Genomic DNA, 21,447 nt, shown 5'->3' on the forward strand with positions numbered 1-21,447 from the left:
GTTCCCATATTCCAGAATCAAATTTGCACTGGAATGTGCACTGATTAAAATGCTGGTAGATTAAAATTGTGTGCCGGACCGAGACTCTAACTCTGGACCTTTGCCTTTCGCGGGCAAGTTCTCTACCATCGGAGCTACCCAAGCACGACTCACGACCCGTCCTCACAGCTTCACTTAATTTCATTCTGGAAACAACCCCTAGGCTGTGGCAAAGCCATGTCTCCGCAATATCCTTTCTTCCACGAGTGCTAGTTGTGAAAGTTCCGCAGAAGAGCTTCTGTAGGGGACAAGGTATTGGCGGAAGTGAAGCTGTGAGGACAGGTAGTGAGTCGTGCTTGGGTAGCTCAGATGGTAGAGCCTTTGCTCGCGAAGGGCAAAGGTCCCGAGTTAGTCTCGGTCCAGCACAGTTTTAATGTGCCAGAAAGTTTGGTTCCCATATTGCTTACAATTTTGTTCCTTCTGCCTGTTCATTCATCCTTTTGGCGTTTAGGTCCTCGCTTGAGATTTTACCTCCACTTCCAAATTGTTTCTAGTGTGAGCCTGCGACGTGGATTCGTATCCCCCTTTCCCTGCCGTAGCCTCCCCCCCCCCCTCCCCTGTACCCTGCTAAGTCATCAGCACATGTAGCCAATCCATGTGTTGAGGCTGTTGTGTACCCATCTGGCTGAGCCCACTAACACAGGAATCACACTACCGATACCTGAGCTTTCCCCTCTCCATGTATGCCAAGGAGTGGTTGCTAATCTTCTTGAAGCATTAGAACTCCTGACAACGGCCGCTTTGCCAGTTGGCCCTTACTGTGGGTGGTTGCTGCCCATGGGTAGAGCCCCTGGTCAGAGTGGGTGGTGTCAGGGCGGATGCTCGGCACCTGAAGCGTATCAGACTGCAAAAATCTGGCCGTTCTCAAACGGCCGTCTCTTTGACTGGTGAAGGATCGATGAATGTTGCTTTCTATGGCCCAGCAGTTTTCTCTTGCCTGGCTACACCATGGTAGGAGGGTAAGAATCACCGTCGTAACGTGTAAACTTCCCCCACTGCCTCGTTTGTACCAGGACGGATGGAACATTCAGGGCTAAAAAGCCATTGTTTCTGAAGGATACCGAGGAAAAGTTTAGTGAATTGGAGTTCCTCAGTAAGGTGCGGTCAGGTTCCCTGCTGACCAAAGCTGCTTCTGTCGCCCAATCTGCAGCTCTTGGTGCTTGTGATCAGCTTGTCAAAGTCCCAGTGTGCATTACCCTTCACCAATCTCCGAATATGGTCCAGGGAATGAGTTTCCATAGGAACCTCATCCTGCAAATTGACGAGTAACTCAAGGCTTGACTCGAGCGATGCGGCGCTCATTTTGTTTGACGTGTCGCAAAGGAAACCACACGGATACTGGCGCCTTCATTCTGGCTTTTGAGAAGATACCCTACCAGAGACTAAGGTTAAGTTCTACAGATGTGACGTGGAGCCATGTCCCACCACCCATGAGGTGCTTGGGTTTTGGGCATACGTCTTCTGTGTATGGTGGACACTGTGTGGTAGTAACTGAGGACACCCACTTGATGAACTCCGTGTTACGCCACGTGTTTAACTTCCTCGTTTTAGATTGACTGCTCCTCACTTCTGTGTGTAACTTTGGAATCGCGGGACTGATGACGTTGCTGTTCAGTCCTACACCCTGCCAATGACTCAATCTTAAATCCAGAGGCCAGCGGATACTGCATGTTCCGCTGGTTTTGATAATAAACGACGCCTGTGAAATTTCATAGGTACGTTGAAAGTGAGTTGTGGAGAGAACTGTTTTGTGTAGTTGAGACTGCATTGTTGCAGGTAAGTGAATTCGAACATCTGCACGTCATTGATGCTCCTATGGTAGCTCCTTTTAAAACAGAGGGCGCTGAAGTCTTTGATACTTATCTCCTCGTTGCCTCTAAACACCATACGTCCTGTTAACGATAAGGTCTTCATAGATAGTGCTCAATCTCGGATTAGGGCATGATAGAGAACGAAAGGGCATGGCAGTTTTCCAAAGAACCATCCGGGCATTTGCCCTAAGCGATTTAGAGAAATCAGAAAATCTAAATCAGGATGGCCAGACGCGGGTTTGAACCGCCGTCCTCCAGACTGTCGTATGTGTTAACCACTTCTTTAGAGGAACTGTATCAGATTTATTCTTCATACAGGGAAAGCAGAGAAATATCGTCAACTGTCACGACGTGTTCGAAAGTGTGCGCTCAGTAACCGTGACAGACCGTCACTGAAGAAGAATGTGACCAAAAAGACAGCTGCAAAAGTCACTGCAGAAATGAATGTCGCACTCCGTAACCAAGAAATTGCAGTGCGAACTGGAATTTCAAAAGCACTAAACAGTGATAGAAAAAGTGCTGAAGCCAGGAAATGTAGACTACGAAACAGCGGAAGAAAATAATTTGGTCGGATGAGTATTTTAAACGGTTTCAAACTTCTGGTGGCGTTTATGTTCGAAGAATGAAACATGACGAGGGTTCGGTGACGTATTGAGCAGGCACATTGTGCTATTCCATGGGCGCTATGGTTGTTCTGCAAGGTCGCATTACTGCCAAGGAACGAGACTATTTTGGCTGATCCGGTCTATCTCATTGTCAGTTTTTGATTCCCAGTGGTGACTGTATTCAGACGACAGAGCTGCCTTTCCCAGATGTCTACTCCTCCGGAACTGTTTACGAAGACAGATGAATCGTCGCCTCTCTGGTGGCCACCAGTCACTAGATAGCTTGTTCAATTAGCCAATGTCTCCCAGTCACGGAGAAAGTAAACGGCTTTAGAGAAACTCACTACACCTGCTCGTACTAGCGAATAATCTTAGTATGCAGTTAGCTGTGATTGCGTATAGCACTTGTGCTGTCCATCGTGCTGAAACTGTGGTCAGCAACCAGTACTAGCATGCAGTTCCGTAAGTGTACTACTCTGAAACTCGGTTAAGCGTGCTGGACGGTGTGTAGGAACAACATCGACCATTCCAACCCAAAAGGTCACAAAAATTGCTGCTGGGATTTGTCAGCGCGTCCCTTAACACATGACAAAATATGCCTACTGTTCGCCTCGGTAGGTTCTGTGATGCACTTCCATACTTGCAGTTCGGAATCGTCGCACCACGCTTTACATTATGTTCAGAATGAAGACTCAGCCTTACCGAAAGTGTCGAAGAGCAACAAACTGGGGTGTGGAAGTTTCGGTAATGGAAGATATGTTTATCACCCGTCGCCATCAGTTCATATTCTGGATCCAAAACTTAACGTAATAAAAAAATAAAGATCAAACGGTTCGAGCGATCGTTGTAGGCTCCATGACGTACCATGGCTAGTGCTATTTCCTGTTGAACATAAAACATTTTAAAAATACATTGGTTTAAGTGCTAAATATGACCTATCGTCCTCAGCTTGTCAGTGAAGTCCTAAAAGAACTTGCAGACTCGCCTGTAGGCGACTGAATGGTAAGGCTAGTTTCTGTCCCAACACAAAGAAAAAATTCTCAAATTTCACATTTCATAAAGCCTGGCTGTTATTACGCATGTTATATCGGCATCTGAATATCCGGATTGTTACGAAATCGGGGAGTAGTCGGGATCGAGAACGGAAGTGACTTGCAAATAGTAAACCTGTGTTCACCGTTCTTTGGACATGGAATTCCCGAGATACGGATAGCCATGATTGGCATTTTAATCACAACTTTAATAGCGGTAACAACGCGAAAATTACAAGTTGCCACAGATCAGAAAGGCCAGTAGTGAATTATGTGAATTACATTATCTTCCCAGCGCAGCGCTGACGGATTAAACACACATTCCTGAATTTGGTACGATGGTCCCTCGTGTTTATAGCTCATAGTGTTCTATTTTGATGAATTCTTCTAGAATGGTATGGTCTTAACGGTATGACTTTGTATGTAGACAGAAGAATCTGTCATTGCATCACTCTCGCCTGAAGAAAAGTAATAGTTAATCGAAGGCAGTCTACTGCCATGTTCCTAGTCAGTTAATTGTAACTTACAGGGTTAGTACTTCAATTCACCACGCACTTTTAATCGAAGCACTGACCTACGCTCAGACAATTCAGTAAAATAAAAAGGTTTAGGCACTGTCCATTGCGACGTTTCAGTAAGAGTCTACGATAAAATACTCTGGTTTTTGAATGTATTTTTGACAAACCTAAAGAAACAAATGATTCACTTGAGCTCCTAAGGTCTCGCTAACGAGCCCTCCGTACGCAGATTTTGAGCAGCTTTCAGGTTTCGTTTTAAATATATTTGTATAAAATATTTCGTAAACTATCAAACCAAAATGTTTGACAGGTATCCTGCTTGCCTCCTGGAGAGGAAATGGACTTAATGCGGGGCTGGTTTTAGGTAACATAAAATTAACATAGCTTCAGAGAAACGTGAAACGCAGATGTACGCAAATGAACAGAGCTGTTTGTTAGCTCACAATATCGTAGGTTGAGTAAACACACATAGGAAAATTATGTAAGTGGCCATAGGTAAGTGTGCACTACAGTAAATTACCATCCGTGATTTAACAGTCGTAAACACGCTCAGCTTGTTGAAGATGATAATCACTAAAAGGAATTACAAATGAAGGAAAGCTAGTTTACATCACATAGCTTCAGGGCGAGAAACTGCCGCTGGCATTATGATACAATCAGCCTGGAATACGTCGTAATATGGACAGTACGTATGCAAGAAAAAGAAAAGCTTCAGAGTGTTAGTCAAAGACAGTCTTCATACGCTTGGAATTATTCATTCCAGGATTTCAGTGACGCAAGCATAGGTTCCACGCTACACGTTCTTGGCTAGCGATTCTTCAATCCCTACAGTGCTAACAGGCCAAATATGAACTCAGATTGATATTGTCAGACTTCGAAAAACTAATTTCACAGTCGGGTACAGGAGGCTTAAAAGTGCCACTTCAAACGACATAAAGTAACTGCTAGAATTTTCAAATTGCTACTCTAATACTCAAAACGCTCGACTTTAAAACTAGAAAAACGGAGCTCATAACTGAATAATTCAAAGGAAATGAAAATCAGTACTTACTAGATAGTTACATATTTTGGTTAGTTACCAGATGAATGAAGAAAGCCCATGACATGCTCTAAACTTCTGCCTTTTATGCAGCATACAGGGAGAATTAAAGAATAATTTGGAACCTTGTAGATTACTAGGAAGGTCTACGTGGAGAATCGGTTGCACGAACATGAGTACTAACATCATCCTGTTTCCCGATGGTGTTCGAACAGGAAAGCTGTCGGATCCATAATCGGTGGATCGTAGTAGTCCCTACAGTGCTGTCTCTGTATAGGGCCCTTCATCCACTACGTCAGTTGTACGGTTCAGCTGCGCGCGTAGGGCGGGCCTCTATCTTGCTGCTACAGAGAACCGCCGCCTCGCCTTGTAAAATACCTTGTTTGCAAGTTCCACCCCTGTAGCTAAGTGGTCAGCACATCTAAGACGCAGAAGAGCCATGTTATATTTACGGTACTGCCAGGCATTTCTCTTTGGCGAGTGAAGAGAAAAGGGTCATCTCAGCCTTATAATTCCACTTCAGGAACATCTGTGTAGGGTATAGACTCCAGTGTATGGAAAAACAGCTGGAAGAAAGTGTGCTAATCCATGCCCCACCACACGTTATCCAGATGACGCCATATGTCAGGGGATGACACGGCGGTCGGTCTGCATCGCGCTGTCCTCTCGACGTGACAGTTTAGTTTTTAGTTCGGAAGTCGTCACTGCGCTGCTATCTAGGGAGGAGCCCTGCCTATTTTCATACTGTCGCAGTGCGTAATAATTTTGTGGAATGAATTTAAATTTTCAAATGTTGTTGTTGTTGTTGTTGTTGTTGTTGTTGTTAAAAAGCTGTATTAAGTTTTTAAATGCGCTATTGTTAGTGTTCTGGGACCAATTACATTTAAGTATATGGAACAAAATGTAGCATGCTTTCGAAATCCAAACTGTAATGATAAATGGACTTAAATATTTCAGCGTCAGCTACCATGAAAGTTGGCATTCAGAACTGCAGAAAACTGCACATCTCCACCGTTTCGACGTATAATGCATATAGAATTTTTCACCGGTGGCGACCTATCAAATGAAGATTAAGTATTGAAGTAAAATTCGCTTCAGACCATTTCAAGAGTGTAACGTGATCAAAATGTGCTCAGCACACAGTTGGACTAATCACGGATGTTAAATTTGTATTACTAGATTAAATAGGTGGCAGTGCCCTTAAAATTCCCTTCCTGATAATCGTGTTACTTCCCATCGAGCAGTTTAAAAGCTTTACAAACTTAGGACATGTACAGTCAAGGACGCCTCCATGGAAGACGGGGTTGGCTGAATAATGAACTGTTCCGGGTAGTTTTAACCCGGGCATATTTCTTGCGATGTAAGGGCAATGTTTCATTGTCGGAGATATTGATCTCTGCTTACCACCGTATGAGCCAATACGGAACTTCCGAAGAATACAGATTAATCTGTCGAATCAGATTAAGTGCAATAGAATAGTCAAATTTGCTGAAATAACAGCTGCGAGTAAAATAATTCAAGAAATGGCAGGTATATACTAATAATATAAACGTGACCCAGCGTTCATGTTTTGAACCTACCAGTAATGGATTTTAGGGTTTTCAGAAAACAGTGCCAGAGTAACGTAACTGTCGAAAGACAAAACCTGAAGACAAACTTAGTTCTTAATAGGTATTTCCAACGCAGGTAGTGTAAACATTTTGTGGAATGGATAAAACATGATTTTTATAGGTGAGAACTGACACAAAGAGACCAGAATGTTTACTTCTTAATAATTGTAGATTTATAAAGTAACTGAGTGGTCTGACAGTTCAGATAGTATTAACTACATTACTCAAGTTAGATATGTCGCTAGTCTTCTGCATAAGATAATCGGTTTAATGTTAAAACCGATCCATTGCAGCGACATAGACGGAGAGAACTGCTTGGTGAGATAGCGGCGTTGCAGGTCGTGAGAACAGTTCAGCGAGAGCTCACGAAGGAAGCCAGAGATCCGGGTTACGTTCCGCCGGAGGCAAGTTGTGTGTGTGTGTGTGTGTGTGTGTGTGTGTGTGTGTATTGTTGCACAACACTGAGGAAGATGTAGGAAGCTGCGTCTTATTATCGTGGCTTATTGTGACCGGCTGGTCAGGTCTGCAGTCGGCGCTGTGCCAAGGCCGTCGCCAGGTCACAGGGAAGAATGTGCCTCAGCCACACCTTCACTAAAACGTGTGAACTGAATCGCTAGTGCTAGCTCAATGCTGCGGCCTCAAACACGAGCCTCGGGGAACTCTGCGTGAGAGAAGAGCCATTTGGCGCGGTGCAGTCTTGGCACTTTAAAATTGTCCTTGCTGAGAAGCTGCAGAAAGCTCCACGTAATGACTGAAGCATCCACTATCTCATGAAGGGATGTTACTCCTCGTTCTGTCATACTACCTTAGTTGTCATAGACAGGACGTGAAATACTTTCGCTCACGAGATAATAGTAACCACGGTGTTTGCAACGGAATAACGCGTTAAAAGTCGCCTGGGCATTCACCCAGCTCAGACTAAATTCTTGGAGCACCTTAAGCATTATTGTGCAGAGTTAGCGTATTTAAATAAACGCGGAGACGGCCGGTTCAAATCGTACAGGTAACTTCCGTTCAAGAATTTCTTGTCCTCAGCAGTTATTGAGTCTTTTGAAAAAAACGTTCAATTAAGATAGTGATAAGTATGGCCCCTCGTATTATAGCGTATAACATTAACGTACAAAAATTCTAATCAGTATGTACTGTTCCCACTGGTATTAGTTGTTAATGAGTATGGTGAGATTAAACCGAAGATCTGTCAAATAAGTAAAGAATGACAGCCGCTGTCGCAAGAAACTCGGGTAGTAATGACAAATTGCACTATGAGCTTGAGGTAATTCACAGAAAATTATATATTCTAACGCGTATCGCATTAGAACATACTCCTGGAAGATGAGTTTTGAAAACGGTTGACAAGCAGAAAGTGTCGACCTTGGCACATAAACTTAGCAGTTTCTAGTGAAACTGCAGCCAGCTTCAATCTCGGATGGAAAGGTCCCTTCCAGTAAACAGAATAGTATACACCAAGAATAGTTTAGTGTGCCCTTATATATGTGTGTGTGTGTGTGTGTGTGTGTGTGTGTGTGTGTGTGTGTGTGAAAAAAAAAATAAAAATAAAAAATAAATCTCGCAATATTAACGGGTAGCTGAACTATTGATGGCAGGTGTGGCGAAACAAGAGTTAAATATCGAAAATACAAAGACTGTCTATATTTCAGTATGATGTAAAGCAATAAAAATGTTAGTTTTTGGTGTTATGCTTCTTAGCAAAAAATTTTTTACAGAAAGCTATCTAACCTTTCTTTTCTTTTCTCTTTTCTTTTCTCTTTTCTTTTCTCTTTTCTTTTTTCTTTTCTTTTTTCTTTTCTTTTTTCTTTTCTTTTCTTTTTTCTTTTCTTTTTTCTTTTCTTTTCTTTTTTCTTTTCTTTTTTCTTTTCTTTTTTCTTTTCTTTTTTCTTTTCTTTTTTCTTTTCTTTTTTCTTTTCTTTTCTTTTTTCTTTTCTTTTCTTTTTTCTTTTCTTTTCTTTTTTCTCTTTCTTTCTTTTCTTTTTTCTCTTTCTTTCTTTCTTTTTTTTCTCTTTCTTTCTTTCTTTTTTTTCTCTTTCTTTCTTTCTTTTCTTTTTTTTCTCTTTCTTTCTTTCTTTTCTTTTTTTTCTCTTTCTTTCTTTCTTTTCTTTTTTTTCTCTTTCTTTCTTTCTTTTCTTTTTTTTCTCTTTCTTTCTTTTCTTTTTTTTTCTCTCTTTCTTTCTTTTCTCTTTCTTTCTTTTTCTTTTTTTTTCTCTTTCTTTCTTTTTCTTTTTTTTTCTCTTTCTTTCTTTTTCTTTTTTTTTTCTCTTTCTTTCTTTTTCTTTTTTTTTTCTCTTTCTTTCTTTTTCTTTTTTTTTTCTCTTTCTTTCTTTTTCTTTTTTTTTTCTCTTTCTTTCTTTCTTTTCTTTTTTTTTTTCTCTTACGCCATAGTCCTGCAGCGATCACAGGGTCGGCGTGGTTAAAACCGATTTGGCAATGTTGGTGTGAGGGATAGCCAGATGACTTTCCTGGCTAACCACCCCCCTCCAGGACGGAATCAGTGTACCCCAACTCTCTGTGTCTAGTGTAAATCGTGAAATAGTGCGGACGTGTTTCAAATATCTGCGACGCGTGTAACTGAAGCCCCAGACCGGTATTCACCTAGCGGGATGTGGAAAACCGCCTAAAAACCACATCCAGGATGGCCAGCACACCGGCTCTCATCGTTAATCCGCCGGGCGGATTCGATCCGGGCCGGTGCGGCTGCCCAAGTCCAGGAAGCAGAGATTTAGTGCTCTATGCTACACTGACGAGTTAACCAAGGTAGTTTCAAGGAACTACAAATAAACGAAAATTGTAACCTAGTCTTTCATAATGGTCCTCCCGAATGCTTGGATGAGTGTGAAGTTTCAGGAAACACTGACACCAAAGCAGCATCTGTACTCGAACCACCTGCTCTTCTCCTCCTCCAGATTACGCGCGCAACTGAATTGACGCAGCCACGCCGCGTGAACATCATTGGTGTCCTTGCCGGCGGGAAGGATCCAACTGACCATTCTGTCTGTCTAACCCAGACATACTGTCAGTATGTTCTCAGTGCTTACTTAATCTGAGTAATGAATGCTCCTGCTCTGTATTTACAGTTCCTCTTAGTCTCTGGCCAATAACGTGTTGTACATTCCATGACATAAGAAACATAGTTCAGCATCGTTTTAGGAAGTAAGCTTACCCTGTATATATTCGCCTGCCCTTGTTACGTGACGTCTTAACAAGAACTCGGAAGAGGTGTAAGAAATGCTAACGTAACCTAGTTATCCAACTTTTGTTGGAATCAAATTGTTTGTTACTCGGTTTTATTTTCTTCAACTATTTTTCGGTTTAACTAAAGCAGATTTTGCTCTGGTGTCACCACACTCAAGATGCCTGGTTACAGCAGCTTCAGATATCATTAGCAGTGGGTTTACTCACAGACGTCCTGAAATAGGTTCGGCTTGTAGCACGTAAATCGCTGCACCTACGTTTTAAACGAGTGTTAACTTCCCAAGCGAGCAACTAGAACGACCTCGTCGATATAAAGTTCAACCTTAATTGAAAAACTACGGCTTTGACTAGGTTTTACTATTGCAATGCAAAGATAGAAGCATACTGTCAGTTCTTGCACTTAAATTAACAAGTCAGTTGGATGGTAAGTATTTTGCATAACGGGCCAAAATTGTGAGCCTACTCACTATGCAGTGAACTGTAACACCACGTGCGGCACATGCTGCGACACGTGTGAAAACTTTGATAAATTCTTGAAAAATTCGTAAACCTAAAGAGCTGAGATGTCTTCACAGAGAAATTACTCTAATCAGTGGCACAGTCCTCCTCATGCATGTAGTTCACACATGGTGTCAGTGGCAGCTTCCATGTAATAATATATTTGTATAGCTTTAGGTCTGAAGACTATTTTGGTCCTTAACTGTTTGTTGCAGGAAATAGGAACTGGATCCATCCGCCAGATGCTCTGCAGCGCGGCCACATCGCCTATCTAGTCAAGGTAATTCCTGAACGCTATTACATAACTCATTTGCTCATAGACCAGAAATGGTAGAAAACCAGTTTCCATTACTGCGTGGGAGGGATTTGCCGATTCGCACTGTCGTTCGTTCGAAAGGAAAATTGACAAATTGCGTACATGCTTTTAAAAACTTACGAAATAGTCTAACACGCTGGATGCCGTGTCGCCTTTGGAGCCCACAGCATAGCCTCACGCCTAACGTGTGCCTGTCGTGGCATGGCGGTGAAACATCTCGCAAAGCGTGTGGTGCGGCAGTCAACGTGTTCAGCAGCACATGAATTCATTCCGGAAATCAGTCACCAATTATTGATGGGGTCTCCCTGTCCACTGTGCACTAAGTTCATACTTTCTAGCACATTAATCTGGATGTCTTAAAACACGTATGGGCCAGGTATTTGCATGACTGCAGTTAGTCGACATTTTTGAAACGACAGCTTAGTGAATCACTGTAAAACTGCCTAGCAGATTACTGGAGTTCTAGCAAATAGTGTGTGCAGGGAGCTTCTTTGAAGTTGGTGGAAGAAATAATGGTACTAGTTACATTGAAAGTGGATCGCGACAAGTTTCTTAGTATTGATCAGAGCGTTGTGTGAAGCCTTCGCTCCGGCTTTGTACCATTCTGGCACGATATCAGGCTCAGGTTAACAAAACTGTTCTAATATTGAAGTTGACTGGATCGTTGTCACCTACATACTTACTCTGGTAGCAACCATTTGAACTGAACGGGACTGTCAATATGCTTTCATACTACTCCTGATTTATCTTCGCTGTCTTTACGCGACATGTGGTGTTGGCAATAGGATCGTTGTGCAATAAGCCGCAAATGCCAATTTTCTCATTTGTCAGTGGTGTTTCGCGGAAAGCCTTCCCTGTAGGGAGCACAGTTATAGATCGCTGAGCATCTCTGTAACGATCACGTGTTTTAACCTACCTTCACAATTGCTTGGATGTCTTCCTTTAACCATTTAGGATTTCATATACTAGAGTAGCATCCAAGAATAAGTTGCACACGTGTTTCATACGCATTCTCGGTTATAGGTGAGTTACACTTAACAAGAATTTTCCCAATAAATAGAATTCTCCCCTGCGGGTCCAGGGGTTAGAATAGGCCCGAGGTATCCCTGCCTGTCGTGAGCCGACTAAAGTCTCTCACTTTTCGGCCCTATAAGTTCAGGTCCCATTTTTATGGTTTTACCTGCCACTTTCCAAATTGTACTAAAGTGCGGGCCATATCGGGAAGGACGCCTTACGTAGTGCACGAGTTACCCATAGTGGCCTTAGATTCGATCTCCTGAACCTCTTGTCATGGCTTTGCCTCTCCACCTGCAATTTAACTATTTGTGCGAGGACACTTTCGGAGTACGTCATTCTCTTCGTGTCTCCTGTCCTCCTTTAGCCCCCATGACAGTATTCGATTTCTCTGCACCCAATACCCAGCACAGTAGCTAGTCCGTTGGGGTGGGGCAGTTATGTACCCACTTGATGGTTGCCTCGTGACAACACGGGGATCGCACTGCTGATGTGTGAGCTGGAAACTTCCCACATATGTCAAGGAGTAAATGCCTGTCTTCCTAGAAATCATTTGCCTCCCTCAGTGCACCATGGTAGGAACGGAGGGCTACAGAAAAAAGAGCCATATTCACCTCGATATTTAGTCTGTAGTAGAATGTACAGGGACTCGTTTGTATCTATGAAACCTCAATTTTTTTTTAACATCTTGATCAGTTTGGGAAGTGACAGCGTTGTCAAAGATGAGAAGCAGTACACTCTACATTCAGACAGAATCCCGGGCGTTACTCGCTTGTGACTGGCTGGCTGATATTCCTGTTCCCGTCACTCCCCATAAAAACCTCAACATGGTCCAGGGGATTATTTTCCATCACGACCTCCTCTTGAAATCGGACGACGAGCTCCGCGTCAATCTAGAACGGCTGGGGTGTTCATTTCATCCGGCGCGTTTACAGGGGACCCAAAGAAAACAGGGTTGATACTTGTGCCTTCATGTTGACCTTTGAGGGGTGATTCATTGCCTGAAAAGGTAAAGGTGATGGTTTACAGCTGTGACGTTAAACCATACGTGCTTCCCCCTATGCAGTACTTACAGTGCTGGAAATTAGGGTATGTGTCTTACCGCTGCACTTTCAATGCAACATGTCGACAATGCGGACGTCCACTGCATCCAGTCACTCCGTGTGCGCCTCCTCTCACTTGCGTCAACTGCGGAGAGCAGCACTTCCCCTGCTCGCCAGACTGCACAGTACTCCGAAAGGAGCGGAAAATCGTAGAGTAAAAGATCGTTGGCCGGTTGACTTACCAAGAGGCTGAACTTAAATTTCAACGACTACACCCTGTTCAGTTGACGTCAACATAAGCTGCAGCTACATTACCATCGCAATTAAATGTACCAGTCGTACCACACTCTGTATCCTGTTTCAATATTCACAAGGCGTTGGAAGATACTGCTGGGTCTGTGAAAAGTGTGAAACGACTTCGTAATGGAACGCTTTTAGTTGAAACTGCTAATTCCAGCAAAATATCTAAGCTTCTGGGATGTAAGGCCTTACGTGACTACCCAGTCGATGCGGAGTTGCATAACACCCTTAACTTCAATAAGGGCGTAGTTACCTGCTCCGATATAATGGAGGACTCTGCGGAGTTACGTGAAGAGTGGAAAATGTGGGCGTCATGGAGGTGCAGAACTGAGAAGAGTCAATGGCAAATTGGAAAAACCGGCAACGTTTATTCTAACGTTTAATACTCCAGAATTACCGGGACATATCCGTGCTGGCTATATCCCCTTAAGGTTCGCCCACTTGTTCCTAACCCCCCATGTGATGATACATATGTCAAAGATTTGGCCACGCCACTATGGGATGTCACGGGAAGGCTACGTGTGGCAATTATGGAGGCTCCGCTCAAGAGTCAGGGACTTCTTGCACATTTCTTCCGAAATGTGTAAACTGCTCTGGGGATCACCCAGTGTGGAGCAGAAAATGTGGGGTTTACAATGAGGAAAGGATATATCAGGTGTTGAAAGTAGACACTTACCCTATGGTGAAGTTAAAAAGGCTTTCAAAGCCATGTAACAACCGGTTTTTGCAACTTATTTTGCATCAGCCCTTAAGACAGGGTTACTTTGTGGTAAAAACTTCGAATTGGTGGCTTACGAATTACCGCACAGGAGCCGTTATATTCTGGGCTTAAATTAAAGCAGGCTGTATGATGATTCAATGTTATGTATCCCTTCTATCTGAATAATTGTATTTGGCGATATTTTCGAATCGTTGGAATCGTGGGGCAAACGCACCGCTTGCAACTGACGTCGTTCGGAAGCCGTCAGCAGTAGCCTTACCACCTAAGCCACATAACACTCCCAACATCAGAAGCCAACTAAGCCATTCCCGCAACCCAGGCAGCCTCCTCCTCCTCCTCCTCCTCCTCCTCCTCTCAGTAAAGACAAATGTACTTAGAAAAGTAATTCTCCAAAATAGCGGTAGGTAGACCTTGAGATCGAAGAGATCTCACTTCCTGATGGAGCCTATGCTCTTGGGATATGGACTTCCAATCAGAGGAAAGAGCGCACAGAACCAGCTAACGTTCTCCCTGACCTCGGTAAATCACTGTCTCTGAGGAGAAAGAAAAGAACCCCCATCGCTAACTAATGACTTACGTAGGGACTAAAGTGTTGCATTGGAATTTGAATGGACATTGCTCACATATGGAAGAATTGCAGCTGCTGGTCCAGAATAAACCTTTCTGTGTCTGCTAACAAGAAACGCATCTTAGTCTCACACGCCCCTGCATTATGGGGCTACCACATACACAGGAAGGAAGATACTACTGGAGACAGGGCTAAAGGTGGAGTGGCTGTTTTCCTTTGGTAGATGCCACTCCTCCTGTCCCTCTTACCACGACCATGCAAGCAATTGCTGTGAAAGTTCCTTTACTATCTCCCTTCCCCCCCCCCCCCCCCCCCAAGACGCTTTGGATGTGGACTCACTTGCAGACCTTTTCCAGGCACTTCAATGCCCATTCTTCCTTGTGGGGGACTTCAATGCCCACAATGTGCTGTGGGCCTCGCCTACTACTTGCTCCAGGGATCGGATGATCGAGCGACTCGTCCATTCCGAGAATATCTGCCGTATGAACGCGAGTCAGATGACTCGCTTTTCCACAGCTACAGGGTCTTTTTCAGCTATTGACCTTTTCGTTCCCCAGCTACTGCAGACTGTTCAGTGGGAAGTAGCTCCAGATTTAGATTCTACTGACCAAGTGTGGATTTGTCTGCTAACTAGGACGGTGGCCAGCAGGTGGATGATTACAGTAGACAGGCTATTTTTGAACAAAAGGATTGTGCACAGGAGGCAGTGGCCCGTATCACTCGAGAGATCAAAAGGGCTGCCGCGGAGTCCATCCCCCAGGTCTAGTAACCACCTCAGACGATGGGCTGTACCTTGGCCGAATGACGACTGTCGATTGGAAATCAGGGCCAGACGGACAGCTCTGCGGAACCTCAAACGGTGTCTAACTACAATCAATCTTAATGCCTTAAGGTCTGCAAGAGCACATGCAAGGCGAGTGATCAAAGAACGGAAGAGGGCTTTCTGGAGGGAATTAGACTTCCATTAATCGGTTCACTTTCGCTGCGCAGGTTTGGGAGTCAAGAAGACTGATTTCGGGCAAGGGTAATCGACATCCCCTTACAGTCCTGTCAAATAATGGGGTCTTGGTGGACACACCAGAAGACACGGCTCGCGTTTTAGCTGAAAACTTATTTACTGTTACTACGTCATCCAGACAAGCTCCTGCTGTTTAGGTATTCAGTCAGACTGCGGAGATAAGGAACTTCAATTTCTTCTCGCATAATGATGTCTACAACCTTCCAGTCTCCATCTGGGAATTGGAATCAGCTTTATCTGCAGCCAGAGACATTGCTGCAGGACCTGACGAGATCCATTATACCGTGCTTCATCTGTGCTCTGAAGCTCCTGTCCTGTTTAAATCAGATCTGGTTTGATAGACAGTACCCTACGAGTTGGAAGGAGGCAGTATTAATTCCATTCTGGAAACCGGGCAAGGACCATAGCGCCCCTAACAGTTACCAGAGTGTCGCCCTTAATAGTTGCATGGGTAAGACTTTCGAACGCATGGTCAACCGCCGCCTCGTCTAGCTGCTAGAATCCCGAGGTCAGTGCGGTTTCAGGTGCTACTGTTCCACTCTTGACAACTTAATTGTACTGGATACGGCGATACAGGCTTTCTTCTTACGCCGAAACAATTTAGTTCGTGTTTTTTGAGCTCGAAAAAGCATATGACACTACTTGGAGGTAAATCCTTCGCAAACTTCATGAATGGGAAAACTGTGGACGCCTGCCGCTTCTGATCCAGTCCTTTCTCGAGGACTGGAGTTTTCGTTATCGCATTGGTGATGCCATGTCCGATTGCTATGTTCAGGAGAATGGTGTGCCCAGGGCAGTGTCCTCAGTGCCACATTGTTTGCCATCGCTATCAATGGCTTTTCCTCTAGCCCTGTCAAATGCTCTGTTAGGGACTTCGCAATGATTCCTCTAATCTTATGACTTCTACGCAGCAGCTACAGCTGACCATTAGAGGGCTGGAAACCTGGGACCAGACAACTGGTTTTCAGTTCTCAACTGAGAAGACGGTGTATCAGTTTCAATCGTGCTCGGAGTTTTAACCAACCAGAGCTTACAGTGGGGGACGGTATTTTACGTTTTAAAGACACTGTGCGCTTTTGGGTTTATTATTTGACTCGAAATTAAAATGGCTCCCACACCTGAAAGATCTACGAACAAAGGGCTTCCGGTTAACATTCTGAAATGCCTTGTTGGAAAAACAAGGAAGCTGTAAGGTCCCACCTCCTGCAGTTTTATAGGGCATTTGTTCGATCGCGCTTATACTGTGGCAGTGTGGTCTATGGATCTGCCCGTCCTTCCTACCTCAGGATCTTAAATGCTGTCCACCATGAGGGTATTTGGATATCGACTAGAGCCTTTCAGACCAGCCCAGTTCAGAGTGGGTGTGCAGAGGCTGGTGAACCACCACTCTGGATTCAGCTACGTAACCTTTTGGCTCGACAGGCGCTGAAAATGTCATCACCTCAGTCATTGGCATTTAGTTCAGTGATCCAACCCACCTTCCAAAGGACTGTTCAGGAATCTGCTCAAATCGTCCCATCCATTTGGCATACGTCTCGAGGATATGGATATCTCGTGTATGAAAATACACACCCAGTGATGGAACGCACTGCTGCCATGATGTCTTCAGAGGCCCAAAGTAGTCTTAAGCTTGACACAATACACGTAAAGTTTTACTCCAGATTTCGTTTTTACAACTTTGTTTTCGACCATTTAAATATGTACCATAGTTATATCGTTATTTACACAAATGGATCCCAGCAGGAAAATGCTCTCGGTTGTTCTGCAGTTTTCCCTGATACGGTTTTTAAAGTGAATCTTCCAGAACAATTTACAAATTATGATGCGGAGTTATATGGCATTCTTATCGCACCGGAGAGGGTTCAGGCATCACCGTAAAAGTTTTGTCTATTCACGCTCTTAGTGCACAGCAAGTGCTTCACCAAATGTATCCGGTACACCCGCTGATTCAGCTCATACACGACTCCTTACAGTGGCTGCAACACCGTGGCAAGGTGGTGATCTCTTGCTGGGTACCTGGCCATGTTGGGATAAAGGGTAACGACATGGCTGACAAAGCTGCCAAGGAAGCATGTTGGGATGGTGCTGTCCATCAATGTCCAATCCTGTTGCATGCCATACTCATTTTCTGACAGATGCAGCATGTGTCAGTGGTAGACTGAATGATTGCAGGTGTCGGATAACAAACTGTGGTCGCTCAAATCGACCACAAAGGCTTGGCGGACTTGATGCCAGCATCGCCGATGGAAGATTTTCTTACCAGAATGCGAATTGGGCATAGCCCTTCCACACATGGCTTCCTCCTTTAGTGGGAGGATCCACCATTCTGTGAAGTTCGTGGCGTGCTGCTTTGTTCCACATATTGTGGCTACATGTGTCCTGTATACTAATATTAGGGCAGCCCTCGGTCTCGCTGGAGATGTGCCCACCATTCTCACAGATACAGATAAGTGTTAAGAGTGGTGAAAGCTTGTGAACTGTCAGACCTCATCCCTAAACTGGTAGGGAAGGGCGGCAGACTTAAGCAGTCATAAACTGCTCCACGTGTGGGGACAGCCTTCGTCCCCACCCATTGAGATTTAAATGTTGACTTCGTCAGGGCGCTGATGACCATGATTTCGAGCGCCCCCCATCAACCCAAATAACTATCTGTGCCTGAAGCTACTTAGGATAAGTCCTCTCAGCCAGCCCCTGAAGAGACGAGAGGGCAAGCAAACAAAATGTGGTGGTGGTGGTGGTGGTGGTGGTGGTGGTGGTGGTGGTGGTGGTGGTGGTACCACCACCACCTACCAGTTCTGCACTTGCGGATGAGGTGGAGATCACAGCATCCCCTTAAGACCTGGATCTCACTGATGCCTCATCCACAATGCTGCGGTTTTTTACACCAACTTTCTGCATTGCCCTCCAGGAAACCTGGTTCACAGCAATGTGGACGCGTGCCCTTTGCGGCTATAGGGGATAATACAAGAAAAGTAGACTGTAATAGTGTCAGGTGGAGTTCGTCTGCCCTGAACTCAGTAGGCAGTGAACCTGTGCCTCTTCAAGCTATGGCTGTCAGAATGACGATGCAGGAAATAACTGTCTGCAATGTGTCTTCCGGCAGATGGTGCAGTACCCCTGAACGCATTGGCTGCACTGATTGATCAGCTCCGTAAACCTTTCCTACTTTTGGGAGATTCAAACGCCCATAACCCCTTGTGGGGTGGCACTGTGCTTACTGGTAGAGGTAGAAATGTCTAAACTTTCCTGTCTCAACTCTACCTCTGCCTCTCAAATACTGGGGCCCCCACACATTTCAGTGTAGCTGATGGCACTTAATCAACCATCGATTTATCCCTCGGCAGCCCAGGACCTCTCCCATCTGTCCACTGGAGAGCCCACGATGACTTGTGTGGTAGTGACCACTTTACCATCTTCCTGTCACTCCCCCAGCGCCATTCCTCCAGACGTCTACCAAGCTTTCACCTCTGCTTTCACCATTGAATCTCCCACAAGGTTCCATCGATGTGGTAGTTCAGCAAGTCACTAGAACGATTGTTTCTGCAGCGGAAAACACGATCCCTTGTTCTTTACGGTGCCTTTGCATCCAACAAGTCACTTCTAAATACCGATAGTACCTCGGTTATAAGGTTCTTAGCTTTGAGTGAACAATGCAGAAAAGTACATCTAACTACCGGTATTCGTTAAGTGTCCGCTGAGGTTACTTCCATTTGTTACTAACAACTGTAGGAGTAAATACGTTAAAAAATTATTAGCTCCAAAAGACAAAAGATCTTTCTACTTTCAGCACAGATCACAAACTATCAGAACGAACAGATAGTCGTTGAAGTAGGTAGGACCTGTACCGTGCTCATCAGTTAGCAATAGCTTGTCATGAAAAATTGTTGCCAAAATTGTAAGATAAGGGGAGGGTGGGAGAGGTTGACAACACTCAGTGTAAATATCCTGACAGTATGAACGTTTTGAAATCACTTCGAATTGAGGTAAACTTGAAATTCATGTCACTATATATTAGTATCCAATTTAAGTGGCTTCGTGTACAGCACAACCCCTAAACTTCATACAGGAAGTGTGTTTGAGTATACTACATACTTCGATGAGCTTTATTTCAGTTCGTGTGACTCAAGGCAAGGCTGGAGCTCCCAGTATTTCTGGGCAGAAGCAGTGAACTTAATGTTAAGGCATGTGGTTTCAAATCTGCGTTGTCAGAAGAGCTGTCAGTTGTCTATGTTTAAAGCAATAGATAAGGTTTTTAAAGTAAATTTCACTAGAACAGGCATATCTAAGACTCAGGAAACATCGGAAAAAATGAGGTTAAGCTTGATGTTGGCCAAACAATTTATAATGTTCCTAGCTAGGTACCATACGTCGGCAGTTGCTGTAGGGATAGTAGCTCTTGCGTAGAACCTCAAGCTGCCTGGAGGATTCAACTAACTTAAGGCGTACAGTGAACCTTAATAATTACGAAACTGTGACGCGACTAAGATAAAAATGTAATCGGAAGGAGCCACGGTATCGTTCAGACAGCCGCTAGTGTACTTCAGATTTGTTCACAGGCCGGCTGGGCGACAAAAGCTGGCAATTACAGTGAATGTTTTATTTTAAATGTTTGGAATGTATATCATGCAACATCGTAAGTTCTTCCAACTTATTTGTAAGTAACGCAACTAAATTACACACTGGATGAAGCCACCTCTGATACTGACCTAATTAAATCGCAATCTCCGAACGACGAATTGAAGTAGGACATTTTTAATGAAGTGAAGACACCGCAAATAAACGGAAGCATGTGTTCTTGTACAGATCTTTGTTTCATTGGGAAACGTGGGTAAATTGCAGCAATCACAGATGGGATTCTCTGTATAGTGTATTGGATCGCTGAATACAGTTGTCTCGTGCGAAAACTTCAGCCACATTGCTTTCCTGTTCCCAAATGGTGAAAACGTAGTTCACCGAAACACATTGAAATTGGCTGCGATGGAGTAGGCTGTAGTCGTGAAGACCCGTAAATGCCTTCTTTCGTAAAGGAGGCAAGTTTCACGAGAAATGGCTAAAAGCGAAAGTTGCCTTTGAAAGATACAGAAAGGGTAGGTAGTTTACAATCGCGGTTAGTGCAGGAATGGAAATACTCGTGTACAGAGGCTACCACGTCAAAATAGGGAAGTGTGTTCATAGCAAACAGCTCTGAGTCACAGAAAAAGAAAGCTTGCCCTTCTTAGATTCCCGAGAAAGACTCTAGACGGTGTATTTAGCACAGTTTAAAACACCTTTACTTCAGTCTGTGAAGTGTAAATACTGCTGTTCGGAAACGGAAAGAGTGCACAGTTACCGCCTCGTAGCTGAAACATCAGCACATAGGCGTTGCATGATTCCCTTGCCACAACAAACCCCGGTATTACAGAGCATCGACAACATAACTGGTGAATAATCAATCTCAAGAATAGTGACATCCAATAAATGTAGTCACCTTTGAATCCAACTTCGAACAAATGAGTCGTATTGTGGAGTGACTATGTACTGCTTAGGTAACACTCCCGTCCTCGGTGTCGAGGATGCTAGAGGTCAAATAGGGACTTTCAAGTATTGGAAATTTGAAATAATTTTGGTCTTTTCAGCAAGAATAAAGTTAATTGTTAGGATGAGGCAGATTTCCCAGTTTGACCGCACAGTGACAGAAGCAGCACAGTGGACGGCTGGACATGCATTCCAAACATATAATGGCTCCTCCGAATACTCACTAGTATAAAGCATAAGAAACTCACGACTAAACATTCTGCGGTTAACAAGGTACGAATTGGACTAAACTTCGCGATCAGGTCGTGAACAGGATATGATGTCGATCGGTCTTTGTTATATGGTGTGTCGATCGTCATGGGACCAGCACACATTTACCAGCTATAGACATTGCCGTTGCTTCTCATTAGAGTAGCTCCTCAATCGGCATCACGAGGCTGAGTGCACTCCGTTCCAATCCTACCAAGGAAAAATCCCTGGCACTCCCGCGAATTGAAAAACTAGTCCTTTGCATGAGTTAGACGCGCTGACTAACCGGTTACGGAGCTGGATCATTTACGAATTGTAGTCACTAATTTTGTAACGTCGGTTACGC

The 21,447-nt window shown here is 44.1% G+C and overlaps 1 protein-coding gene across 3 annotated transcripts in view; it reads left to right on the plus strand.

Annotated features, from left to right (window-relative positions):
• The window catches only part of LOC126183669 (PTB domain-containing engulfment adapter protein 1-like), a 141,203-nt gene that overhangs the window by 93,066 nt on the left and 26,690 nt on the right, over window positions 1-21,447 (plus strand). For all 3 annotated transcript variants that reach the window (XM_049925822.1, XM_049925821.1, XM_049925823.1), the window contains exon 3: window positions 10,574-10,638. In XM_049925822.1, coding sequence (XP_049781779.1) covers window positions 10,574-10,638 — 65 coding nt within the window. The remainder of the gene's footprint in view (window positions 1-10,573; window positions 10,639-21,447) is intronic.

The sequence above is a fragment of the Schistocerca cancellata genome, chromosome 4, assembly GCF_023864275.1.
Source record: "Schistocerca cancellata isolate TAMUIC-IGC-003103 chromosome 4, iqSchCanc2.1, whole genome shotgun sequence".
NCBI classification, from domain to species: domain Eukaryota; kingdom Metazoa; phylum Arthropoda; class Insecta; order Orthoptera; family Acrididae; genus Schistocerca; species Schistocerca cancellata.